Source organism: Protopterus annectens, chromosome 14.part0 (assembly GCF_019279795.1).
Source record: "Protopterus annectens isolate FY-2018-M chromosome 14.part0, PAN1.0, whole genome shotgun sequence".
Lineage (NCBI taxonomy): Eukaryota > Metazoa > Chordata > Ceratodontiformes > Protopteridae > Protopterus > Protopterus annectens.
The window spans coordinates 51292601-51306283 of record NC_056748.1 but is presented as its reverse complement, the minus strand read 5'-3'; the positions used below and the strand labels follow the sequence as shown (position 1 = coordinate 51306283).

Genomic DNA, 13683 nt, shown 5'->3' with positions numbered 1-13683 from the left:
TCAAATGCCAGGTGCTGAAGTAGCAATTCCTGACTGTCCGCTTGAATCAGGCAATCGTCCAAGTATGGGTAAATTTGAATATTTCTCTGCCTGCAGTATGCAATGGCTGGAGCCAGGCACTTTGTGAATACCCTGGGTGCAGTAGATAAGCCAAAGGGCAGTGCAGAGAACTGATAGTGCATAGAGCCTGCCCTGAAACATAGATATTTCCTTCAAGATTCCATTATGGCGATGTAAAGATAAGCTTCTTTTAAGTCTAGGGTGACTAGCCAGGAGTCGTTGGCTAGCATAAGAAGCAGCTGTTGTAGTGTAAGGATTTTGAATTTTGGGACCACCAGGAAGGTATTGAGAATGGACAGATCCAGGATAGGGTGCCAAAAGCTCTCTTTTCTGGGCACCAGGAACAGTCTGGAGTAGAAACTCTGTTCCTTTTGCACTACTGGAACAGGTTGAATAGCCCTGATACTGAGAAGAGAAAGTACTTGCTTTTGAGCCTCTGCCCACTGGTTTGGAGGAAGGTCTGGCAACCCGCTTGGGGTTGGCAGTGAGTAGAATTAGAATTTGTATCCCTGGGATACAATGTTTAGGACCCATCGGTCCTTGGTAATGGACATCCAGTTTTTTGCATGCAGGGCAAGTTTTCCTTCTAGGGGTGCAAGTACTTGGGCATGGCTGGGAAGGATGATAGACAAGTCATTGTGAACGTTTTCCATAAGGGGTGGCTTACCACTCCCCGTTTTTGAGGTGGGAGCACTCCATTGTTTAGATGTTTGCATACCCTAAGACTGTAGTCTTGGTGATCTGTTGCCTCTGGGTTTGGACTGAGAAGGCCTGGGAGGGCCTGAAAAGGAACTGTTTTTAGAAGGCCAATGCCTACTGAATCTAGGTGGTTTTACCTGTAACAAATCTTTAACAGTTTCCATAGATTTAGCTTTTTCCTCCATCTTTATAAGAACTTAAGTCTGCTTTTGTGCCAAACAAACGTGCCTGGTTTAATGGAGCATGTAGTAATTTTGCTTTCACATGGTCTGGCAAGATTTATTCCTTCAGCCAAGCATGCCTTCTCAGTACAGACCCAGTGACAGCAGCCCTGCAAGATGCTTCCAAGACATCAAAACCACACTGCAAAGTATGTTTACTAACTTGGTTTGTAGAATTCATTAACTCTTGTAAATCATTATTTTCTGTACAATCCGGAAGCAACAACATTTTTTGTTTAATTAGTTCCATAATATATTTGCTGGTACTTTAACATGTGAAACTGGCAATTTAAAACCATGATGGCAAGAGTTGCAGAGGAATATACCTTCTCACCCCACCTGTCTAAAGCTCTAGAGTCCCTGTCCGAAGGGGTAGGGTTTTTGGCTGCAGTAGCCTTAATACCTTTAGGCCCCTGGGAAATGGTCTCTGGATCCGCAGTGGGATTCATAAAGAGAAATTTGTGAGAGTCAGGTACTCTGTAGTACCTGTCAGGCTTTCTATGAGCTGGTGGTAAAGTATCAGGAGTAAGACTGGATTCCATGTAGACATCATCTACAATATCCAGGACAGGGGGTATAACTAGAGGCCTGTGCTGAGGCAAGTCTAAAAATTTTCTGAGTCTCTTTTTGGACTGTGGGTAGTCCTGGCATTCCCAATGGTAATGCTCTCTTAAGGTATGCAAGGTTTCACTAAAAGAAAAGTCCTCTGGAGGAGAGGCAGAGGGAATGGAATCCTCTGCATATGAATCATCATAGGTAGATAAGGGTATGTCCTGGTAATCAGAAGGATCAGAGTCATCTGACTCATGGTCTGTAGAATCAGAAGGAAAAATCAATTCTTTGTCTTTTAGAGGGGGGGAAGGTTGGCTTCCCCTGATTAAAGTTACAAGGTCTTCGGCCATTCTAAGCATTTGTTTCTGTGGCATGGGAGCTTGAGCATGTGCTTTGGTCGTAGGTTTTCTAGGTATAGTGTGAACCCTGGGCCTGAGAAACTCGGTAGTTTTAGTCAGAAATGAAGTAGTCAGTTTAATACGAACATCAGAATACGGGGTCTATATTATAACATCGAAGTCTTACAACTTTGAATGTTATAATATCGTACCCAGTAGAGCGAACACTGGAAATAGCGAAGCTGCAGAACACCGAATACTTTCCTAGGGAAAGTATTTAGTGGGATGTTTCTGCAGCTTCGCTATTTCCTCAATTGTGGAGCAAAGGTTACAGACCGGGTTAAGGTAAGTGTGCGAATGAAGGTGAGTTAAGTTTAGGGTGTGGGTCAGGTAAGTGTGCGATTGTGTGGACGTGAGGGTTAGGGTGGGGTAGGTGAGTTACGGTTAGGGAGTGGGTAAGGTGAGTGTGTGATAGTGACGGACCTTAGGGTTAGGGTTGGGTTAAGGTAAGTGGATAGCTAGTGGTGTATGTATAGTTTAGTGTAGGGTTTTGTGAAGTGTGTGGGTGGATTATTTATTTTGGTGTGCTTGTGTTGTGTGTATGTTTTAATCTCCACTTGTACACTTTTAGGTAAAAGAGAAAGTGTATGGCAAATTTTGACAGATGCCACTAGGGATCCAGGTATTAATGATTGTATATCCATCAAACCGTTTTTGCAGTTATCATATAGTTTGTATGATTAGTTGCTACTTTGAAACAAATGATGAAGTAGTTTAAATGTTTTTAAATATGTATTACTTACATTATTATACAATGTTTTACTATTCATTGTGTAGGTTTTTAAACCATTTTAATGATATTCTTTATTTATTTATATTATGATTATTATCAGCACATTAGAACAAAATATTCACATTTTTATTTTTATTGTAATATATTATTTATGATGTAAAAGTTAGGAGAAATGTGAGGATACTAACTACAGAACGGTTAGTAATTTAGTTACGGTGCACTAGCACTTTAAATTTGTTGAATGAATTTGCGGCGCCAAAAAGTTTTTAAATAGGAACTGTTCTAACTGTTCTAATTGTTCTGATGAAGTCTGCTTATGCAGATGAAAGCGCTTAACCGTTTGTATTTTGGACTTATGTATGTGTAGAAGTCTGATTAAATAAGTTTTTTTCCTTGTTCGAGTCGTGTTTCACTCGTTGCTTTACCAAACATAGCAAAGACGGAGGTTGCCGTCTTACAAGTGGAGATTAAGGTGTTGTTTTGGTTCAGTTTTTTTGTGTATGTTTGTCGGAACAGCGAATTTTTTTCCCTGGAAAAAAATTCGCTATTCTGGCAGTTCGGTTTTCTGGTGTTTCGCTCTACTGGGTTCGATATTATAACATTCTAAGCTGTAAGACTTCGATGTTATAATATAGACCCCAGAATACACCCTCAGAAGCTGGTGCCTGCACAGTGGATCTGGACCAATCCAAGGTAGAGACATCCGCAGGTTCCATAGTCGAAGAAGCATCTCGTGGCATACCGGACTCCGAATGGGTCTCAGCAGAGGCCTGCGAATCTGCAGAAGCGGATATCAGGGGCTGCGAAGGCAACTCACTGAGTACCGGTGGACTGGCGACCCTCACTGAGTACCGGTGGACTGGTGACTAGCTTAACGGAAGCGTCATCGGCAGTTTTGGACCTATGCGGTCTGTCTCTGTCTTTATCCTTACTTTTTTTCAGAAGATCGGTAGTTGGATGACTTATCAAAACCATTTCGGAATACAGAGAACGAGAGCGAAAGAATTTAGTGACAAAGATAGCCCAACGTCGAATAGTTTGGGCATTAAACAAGGCACAAAACTGACAGCAAGGAACGTCGTGGTCTGGGCCTAAACAGGTGACGCAGTAAGAATGAAAATCTCGGTGAGGTATTTGCTTTCCACAGGCAAGACAATTGTTAACTCTTTCTGACATCGGTTAGAGCAAGAAAAAAGGATCCCCAACTGGGTACTTAGCTTTAGAAGACTTCAGGTTTGAAACTCGAAAAACAAAAATTTCAGGTAGCAGCCGATCGGCACTTGCGAACTGCTTCTGCTATGGGTTCCCGCATAGCAAGAAAAGCTGATGTAATGGCGTCGGCTGCATGTTTTATACCCCTGATGACCTGACGTCATGGAAGAGGCGACAGCATCCGACACAGAAATCTCAAGACTCTGGTATTTGGGCCGATTGAGGGCTACCTGCAGGCAGATAACCAAGTGTGATGACTGCAACAGTGAAACACAAAGAACATCTTATATTCTGCATTTATTCACTCAAGTTATCAGCTGCCTTTCATTTCTTCCAAGTTTAAGTGCAGCTTTTTTGTGATTATATGGTAGTGTTTCATATGCTGCTGCTAAAAAAGTCACATTCTTTATCAAATAAATGCTATGGAATTTTCAACATCTGCCAGAACTTCAACAAACTCAGTCAGATAGGACTTTAATTCAACATTTTGTGCAAACAATGGTCTTTCAGAACAGCACCAACATGTTCACACTGTAATAAAGGGTCAATATCCCAAAATAAACCCAAATGCCTTCCTGGGGTACAGAACCTAACTGTTCAGCATCAAAGTTGAGCTAGGCTAGTGACACTGTTAAAATCACAAAGGTTATCTACTTCAGTGTTCTAAGAATCAGCAGACAGGACCTGAATGTAGAAGAGGTACCACCACACAACAGGAACCTTCCAAACATTTTTACTGCATGATCTGTTTCACTTCACACTGCACTGCAAACTACAAGGAAGTAGTCTTCAGCAAACATTATCTGCTTCACTGTGTGGATGTGTATGTGTTTATACACATTTCCTATACAGTTAGCTTAACCTTGGATCACCAAAATGACACCTCTAGTACATCAGCATGTTCAGAGTTAATGCAATGAAAAAATAACCACAACACTGCACTCTCTACAGTAACCACAGTTTGTTGAAACCAATTTAATAGACATACTATTGTTCTAAATGTAAGCTTCTCCCAGGGTCATATAGCCCAAGAGGAAGTTTTAAGTGGAAGCTTCCCCCAACTTCCTCCATGGCCACCAATCCTTTTTTTTTTAATTGTGAAATTTAACTAAGTAGTTCTTTGACAAAACAGGTTTTAAGAAAATATGCCATATCCCTCTATACCCTTCTGCCATACTGCACTATCCGTGTACCACAATCCCATATAAATACCCCCACCAGAAAATGAATACAAGCAAGACACATGAAAATATTAATCACAGGTAAGAACTAAAACACATTATTACTTCACATCAAAGACAGCAGACCCACAATGAAGAAATGCAAACAGTACACATACCTGGAGTGCTGGGACTGGAACAGGTAAAGCTGCCACCTTGTGCCTTATAGGAGGAGCAGATTTAGGTCGCTGTCTTTTAGCCTCCGGCTCCTCAGTTTGAAGGCTACCATCTTCTTCACCAGGTTTTCTTGAAGTCAAAACAGCACAGTCCCTTTTACTCTCTAAACAATAAAATCCTGTGCTGTTCTTTTCAAGTTCCTCATGAGAAGAGTCTGTTTTACCCGTTAAGGACACTGGTGGTACCATCATGGAAGGACTAGAAGGAGGTGATCCGGTAATAACAACAGTGTCTGATGCAGAGCTTGCCTGAGGTTTATGCTTAAACTTAAAAGAGTCACTCCTTTTGGGGGGAGTAGGAGGAGTTGTCATTTCTGTCCTAGAGGCCTGAGGAGAATGAGAGGATATCTGACTTACTGGCATGTAATCTGTTTTGGGGGGTGTCAAAGGCCGCTTGAATGTATCAGGGTCAAAAATAGACTGCCTCTCTTTTGGCATCTTATACTCTGTAAACTGTTCTGTTTCTGCCATTGAAATTTCAACCATCCTTTTAGGCCATGTGCCGCCACTGTGCTTCACTCCAAGTTCTTTTTCCAAGGTTGTGTCAGTCAGAATACACTCAGCAATGGATGGGTCAAAAGTAAACCGCCTTTTGGCAGAATCTGCCAACCCATAGGGATGGTCTTGAAAAACGCCTGTGCTAAATGGTCCTGGACTACTATCAGAGTTTGAGTGGTATGACTGCTCAAATTTCCTGTGTGAATTCACATGCAGTGAAGTGCTGGAGAAAGGACTATGATCACAGAAGGGGACAGTACTCTGATCACTCTGATCCTTCTTCAGATCGAGGAAATCAGCACTGAAAATATCAGTTTGAGTTGAACTGTTGTGTTTCAAGTTTTTTGTATTGTGAACCTGAATCTCTGATGTATGAAGTCTGCAATGAGATGTCTTCTCTGAATCTTTGAGGTTTTCAAATATGTTCTGTCCACTCCATGATGAATTCTGTACAAAAACCTAAGGAAAATGAAACATTCACACATCAGCACCCAGCCAACAGTTTTGTCTGACATGAAAAATGAATGCTGAATTCCTCTGAAAATGTTAACCAGTTAAACCACAAGTCCTCAGAAGCGCCCATCCCAGCTTTCATCCATGCTTCTTGAATTTGTAGCAAGTATGTCATACATCTCCTGTAACAGAGTTTTAAACAAGATGGTAGTCAAGCGATATCTAATCCATATTTAACAAGAAAGTACTTAACTCGGTTTCATATGAAGTTTACTGCTACTTTTACTGAAGCAAACAATGAAACATCTGAAAACATTGCCTTCCTGCAATCAGCTCTCTGGTGCAGAGAGATGGAGTTCTGACTGTGATTCAGGCAACTAGATTCAACTACCAAACTCAGGGCCTGAGGAGTTTACTGGGCACTAAGGAAAGAGGAGCAAGGCAAATTTTGCCATCTCACCTATCCCAGGGACAGGGAGAAGTTTGCTGGCAAGGGCTGCCTACAGCCCAAAGTGAAGACTATGGATTCTAAATGTAACACAGAAATGTGAACAAGTGCTGGAAGTTCATCTGCAGCCTTCAACAATGCTGCAAGTTTGGCATACAGATTCAATTTCCCAAGGATATGAGCTTGCCTCAGCTTTACTATCACCCCAGAGGGTAATGTAACTGCAGTCAGACGGTAGAGAACGAATGTGTCAGAAGGGAAAAGTGAAGGCTTGATGGACTGGGTGAAGAGGGCCAAAAAATTAAAGAAAGTTTCAGTATTCTAATTTCTAAAATCTGCTGTGCTTCATTCCTAAAATAGCTGATGACATCACTGGGGCTAACGACACACAATCTGGAATTAATTCTCCCTGTCTGTCTGTAGAGCTGCCTGTTTTTTTTTTATTTTTTGTTTTTTTATCCCTACTTAACAGATACATTCACACTCATTGTAACATCTGCAGTGTTGTGAGAGGTGCACAACAGCAGATTTCTGAAATCATACAGATGGCCATTACTGTACTCATTATATGACCGACTACAGCTCTATTCTGCCAAAAGACAAACAGCAGATCCTTCTTATAGAACACACACCCCACTTCAGCAGTCTATAGCTTTGAACCTCTTCCTTACTTGAATTAAGTGTTATAGTGGTGTGTAGAAAAAAAAAACAAATTCACATTTAACCATTACCAATACAAAACAAATATTTAAAAAAGTACACATACAAACCAACATTACAGGGTAAAGGACAGGAAGATGACGCAGTAATTACACGACTTGAAAAGCTATTGTTATGGCTTCAAGTCACTGTACTATCATGACTGATGTTCACATGGGGCAGAATGAACAAAAATTAGGTACTTACCACAATGGTAGATCTTTTCATCCCAATCCATCTGATACGGCATATGGGTCCTTGAACTTCCACTCCGATTTGATCCAACAAATTTGGTGCTTCATCCTCAAGTCGTTCAAAATCTTCCTTCCCCATAATGCCCTACTCCTCCCTGCTGACTAGCTCAGTTTGAGTTTGGCACCTGAACCTAAAGCAGCACAGATGCAGTGCCTTTAATCCAGGAAGATCCTTCTGATCTTAAAGACTGGTTGGGGGGGGGGGGTAGTACTGGACGGACTGGGATAAAAGGATCTAGCTTTATAAGTACATAACTTTTATATCTTACTCATCCAGTCCAAGCCGATTAGGGTCAGAATTCCCAGTTGCGCAATTCTTGGCTGGCCTCATGACAGAAGGCCTTTCAAGATAGAGGCTGCAAAGGAAGCTCTGGCTCTGGAAATACAGTCCCATGTATTGTTTAATGAATATGTGAGAGGAAGAGCAGATAGCTACTTGACAAATGTTTTCCAAGGAAAGAGATTTAAAGAAGAGTAAGGATCTATTATGCAGACATTAGATAAAAGAAATGCAGTCAGACAACCATGTGTTCAAGGAAATTTTAAATAGTCTCTTACACAGCTTGAGCTTGGCAAAGAAAACAAACAGCTTTCACCCTTTGTAAAGTGTGCCTTTCTGTGGAGGTAGAAAAGGAGCTGCTTGTGTACACCCGACATAAGTAAAGGTGATTCCCTTTTACTTTGGCAGCTAGGGAAGAACACAGGAAGATGGATGGGTTGTGAGACATTTGGAAAAAAAGAAAGCATTGACTTTTAAGACAACTGTCCTTGTGAAACATGATGACTTTGCTATGACGATAAAGCATGAAACTCAGAAATCCTCCTAGCCGAACAGATAGCCACTAGGAAGATGGTTTTCCATGACAGGAATTTTAACTCCACAAACTCTGGGGGTTCATATGGAACTTTGGACAATGCCTCTAAAATGAAAGTCGAGTCCCATGGAGGAGTGGGATCTCTGACAGGTGGATGCAACAGGAATGCATCTTTAAGAAAAGTTTTACATAGTCTATGAGAAGCCAACGAAGAATCCTGAAAGCCAATGTGAAGGATGAAAGAGCAGACACCTTCATAAAAGAAAAAACAGAACCAGAACTAAACAAGGAGGACAAAAAACAGAAGACATCCTCAAAAGAGGCTAAAAAAGGACTCTATGTTCTGGGATCTAGCCCACAAGGCAAATCTTTTCAACTTACTGCTCCGAGGAAGCAAATCAATTAAAGGGAAGAGATGCACTTCTTGCCATCACAGGAAATTTGAGAAACCAAGCACTTAAGTTCAGGTTTGGAATGTTTGGAGGAGGCTTCCAAGAGGGGTGAGCGATGAGATCTAGAAGCTGACTGAGGAGCCAAGCAGGTTCCTTCAAATAAGGTTTGAGGGAGTGAACTGTACTTGTTTGGGCCAAAAATGGGGTACGAGGATGACTGTGGCCTTGCACTGAATTACTTTCTGTATGAACTTGGTCATGAGTAGGAATGAGACACAGAGTAAAGTAACCCTGGGGTAACAATGAGACAGAGCATCCCTGGGGGGAGGGGTCTGTCCCTGATAAGGGAGAATGGCAAAATAATTGATGCATTTGGTGTTGTAGGGGGTTGGCAAACAAGGTGCAGCAGGGAGTGTTGCAGCGAATGAACATCTTCTCAGTAAATGCTGGATTCAGAGACCACTCGTGAGGAAAAAGGAGGTTCTTGCTGAGTCTTCAGAGATGTGTGTTGCAGTTAGAAACCTGTGAGAGATCACTGCCCACTGCCCACTGTCACACTCTGATGCCTTGTGACAAAGCAGGTAAACTCTATTTCTCCCTTGCTTACTGATGTAGCAGACTACTGTCATATTATCTCTGTCTGTATGTGTATCACTCCCAGGGGAAGACAATCCTGCAACACAAGAACAACTACCCTCATCTCCAGGGCAGCTATGGGAAGGCAAGCCTCAGAGTTTAACCAAAAGCAATGGACTAATCTCTCTTTGCATTGACCAAAAACACTGGACCTATCTCTCTTCACAATGCAAGAAGTTTTGGACCAGAAATATTTGTCTTTGGGGGAGTGTCTTGTCTGGCTTCCTTGAAACTTACTCACAGGTGTCAGGTTCCTGCCAAGACTTCTTCAAAGCTAACTTTATTAATTTATCAGAGGGAGAAACTACTCAAGACATACAAGGGGTTGCCTCAAACAATATCACCTCTTCCTAAGAGGAAGGTTCAGGTGGGGGCCGGTAACCCCTTTGTCATACGAGTTCCAGAATCTCTCTGAAGGAAGTGTCCTTGATACGGGACTATGGGGATACCTACCTAGCCTGTGAGTCAGTATCTGAAGTGACTGAATCCAACAGTGGGTCCAGATATTTCCTCTTACATGCCCTCTTTTTTAGGTGGCTCAGGGGAGGAGTCTCCCCAGTCTTCAGAGGACTACCTCTGCACCACAGCAGAATGTCTGAGGTCAACAGAGTGAGTCTAAGTGGTGGAAGCTTTTGCAGAAGTTGACAGGACAGAGTGAGGATCAAGGGGGGACCACAGTTGGTGGAACCTATGGATCTGTCCTGTGTAGTGAAGCAATGATCCTTCAAAACACTCAGAAAACTGTGCCAACTGCCACTGGATGCAAGGATACTGTGCTCATGGTCAAATTCAACTCTCCAAAAGGAGAGTGTGAAAGGTACCCAGGAAGGAGCCTCATCTCCACCCGAGGGGCCAGCATCAAGAAGGGGAATGGACCCAAAGCAATGAAGGCAAACATCTATGAGGGAGCAAATAGAGGTACCCTTCCAAGTCCCCTGTTCCAAACTCAGGCATCAGATCCGATAAGGATGGAACCGGGTGAACTGAATCGAAAAAACACAGAGCTGATGAAGTTTGTACCAAAGGCTCTCAAGTCATAAGATATGAGTCACAATACAGATCTGAAAGAACTGGAGCTGAATGTTGGAACAGTGAGGGTGCCTAAATTGGTGTAAAGTGGACAAATCCAACCAGCTTTGGATCCGATGGAGTGGCAATGACTTCATCATATTCAGAGTCTTCAGTAACTTTTGCAAAAGGTGATCCAAATCAACCAGAGAGGTACTTCTGCAGGACTTGGAAGTATTTAATGAATAAGGCTAAAGAAGGTCTTGAAGCTGGATGTTCATGTTTCTTTGGCGAGTCATGAATGCTAATGGGAACCACTATGTCTAGATCTGGGGAGGAAGTGTAAGTAGGGATCTGAGCAAAATATTCCTTGATTCTCAGGCCCTTAGTAGCTGAAGATGGAACTGAAAACTCACTTGGATGTTTCTTTGGATCAGAGTCTTTGGATCTGGATGGCTTATCATCAGACTGTAGTTTAGTAGCTTCTAGATCCAGAGGAAGAAGCCCCTTAACAATAAGCTTGTCCCTCCAGTCCACAAATGCCCTGGGACCTAAGGTAATACAAATGTTGTAGGATGCACTAAAGACAGCCACCCCGAAACAAACACAGATCTCATATAGATGTTGAAGGGGGAAATTTGTGCCCACACTTAGAGCACTTCTTAAAACTAGTGAATTTCTCCATTATTAATCTACACCACCACAAATGGTCAAACTAAGGAACAGCACACTAAACCACTCCCCAATAATAACCCCAAAAAACACTCTAAAAAAATGTAAATATCCAAAATGGCTATAATGTCAGCTATCAAGGAAGATAAAAACTACCTCTACAAAAATTTTAACAAGCACTGTAATCATTAATGACTAATTACTCAAACTATCAAGAGGCAGGAAGGATGATGGTGACAATGTCGAAGACAGACAGGCTATACAATAAGTTTTTCTTTTAAACTGATGCAATAGAAAGGTATGAAAAAAGTATAAACTCTACCAAATGGCTAACCCTTAGGACTACAAAAATTAAGCCTACAGTCTCAAAAAAGTACAAATAAAAGGTAGAGCACTTATCTTCCCAGATCTTGCTACAATGCTGAAAGGCAGCAAATGAGATCAGTTAGTCAAGCAGGAGATGAGCATTATAAGAAGGAACAATTTTGAAGAGCTCAAGGCTGAAGCACTGAATTTGCTGGATTGGATCTGAGGAGGGGCTCGAGGACTCATACATCGGATCACACAGACTGGAGGAATAAGATCAAGAAGTATACTAAATTGTCCCAAGAAGGAACGGTAACAATAAAATGAACCTTCCAGTAAAGATGAGGCAAAATCTGCCATAACTATCGATGGGCAATCAAATTTGTAAACATTTGTTAATCGGTAAAATGAAGCCCAAAATTAAAGTGTTGTTAGATTCCTGAGCTGTTTCTTTTATTCCTTGTACAGCAAATCTGTAATATTTACCGCATTTTTACATACTGTGCAATTCAATGAATAGCATACTTGTTTATTTTGGCACCGATTGCTGATGTCAACCATTTCACATTTATACAATACTAATAAACTAGCCTCATGTCAAAGGACAATTGCTTACATTTAACTTTCAGCAATGTGCCATCGTTAAGCATGCAAATCTATGGGTCTACTTCAAAAGAAGGAAAACCCAACACCAATAATGAACTCAAGGAAACTAGCCACTCATCCATCTATACAAAAAATACACACCAGAGCAAATCACACCCACCCATGTGGGGGGCTGTGCACCCCACACCCCTGCTAACTAAATATACCAACTCCAAGACTGCACTACAGTGGAGAAAGGGGCAAAGTTCACCATGGTGACCAAGTGGTTCCTATACCACAGTAACTTTCCACTGTTCAGAGTGTTCATTAAACTGTGGTTTCAACGAAGTCGTCTCGGTGTTTAGAGATTCGGGTAAGTGGGTTTTCATTCTTCTCAGGTAAACCCAAATCTATATATTAAAGTCTTCTATCTAGTGTTAATTTTAAACCTGACTTAAAACTAGGAGAGCTGCAAAGTGCTAGTGTCATTATACTCTGACTGCTGTTAGGGCATGACAAGTGACAAAAGGAAATTTGAATTATGTTCATTGTGTTAAAGTAGTGAGAGAACCGATGCATTAATCCCACTTTGTGTTTCAGCTGCACAGAAGACAGTACAGTTGTGCAAGTAAAAGTAACATGACAGTAGATGTTTGAATGATCACTGCTGCAGTAGCCTTAGCAATATAGATTATATTGTGCCAAGCATATAACTGCCGGTCAGATTCCAAAGCTTCAGGGCACCTTCCATGCACCCAAAACATTAGTCAGCTCGAGTTAAGTTGACTAAAATACTTGAATGCATATCAAGCTTTTCAGAGCTTTCATGCCAACTGAGAGATAAAGTCTAAGCCCTGAGAGGACATTGCTGGGACCAAAAATTTCCACATCTTGGCACAAAAAAAAAATACACCAAAAAAACAAGGCGGGTGGAGCATCTACTGTAGCAGTTATTATTCAAACATCTACTAATATGGTGAGATTACTTATACAACTGAACTATGTTCTTCATAATAATCAATGCTGTAGTATCCTACGCTATACAGGCAGACTACCACAGCTTAGAAATGAAAAAGGGATCCTGGTACCCCTGGAGAATAATCCTAGCAATGCCCATTCTAGGCCTGGAAAAAGAATCTAGTTTACAGTGCCTTGTAAAAGTATGTACACAGGATAAGGCTGAGTCCAATCTTTTCCAAAAAAGCCATAACTAAAGCTAAGGCCCTGGTAGAATATGCCTTGACCCCTCCCTGGTATAGTTTTGTTGTGGTTAGAACAACAAAAGATAATAGCCTGAGACATTAGAAATAGTCCGCTTTGACACAGGGTGTCCTCTTCTTACCTTCACAAGAAATGAACAACTGCTTGGAAGATCTAAAAGATTTTGTTCGGTCAGTACCAGAGTTGCCAGTGGACATCTACTGTATGAAGTACCCTTTCTCCCGCATCTCCCACATTCTTAGGTTCAGAAAAGAAAATACACTTGTGTAAGATCTTACCATAACAGCAGATGTTTTACTTCCCACTGCTGAAGTTTTCTTTACACTGTGGAGAGTACAAAAGCTAATGCAAAGTACTGAAGGAGGAATGCACAGAAGAGCCCTTCACACACCCATGAAGGATGACCCTGGCAAAACCTGCCATGG

The 13683-nt window shown here is 41.6% G+C and overlaps 1 protein-coding gene across 1 annotated transcript in view; it reads right to left on the bottom strand.

Annotated features, from left to right (window-relative positions):
- The window catches only part of DLG5 (discs large MAGUK scaffold protein 5), a 3463687-nt gene that overhangs the window by 1654951 nt on the left and 1795053 nt on the right, over positions 1-13683 (bottom strand). The window contains exon 17 of the mRNA XM_044055764.1: positions 5215-6228. Within this exon, the coding sequence (XP_043911699.1) occupies positions 5215-6228 (1014 nt within the window). The remainder of the gene's footprint in view (positions 1-5214; positions 6229-13683) is intronic.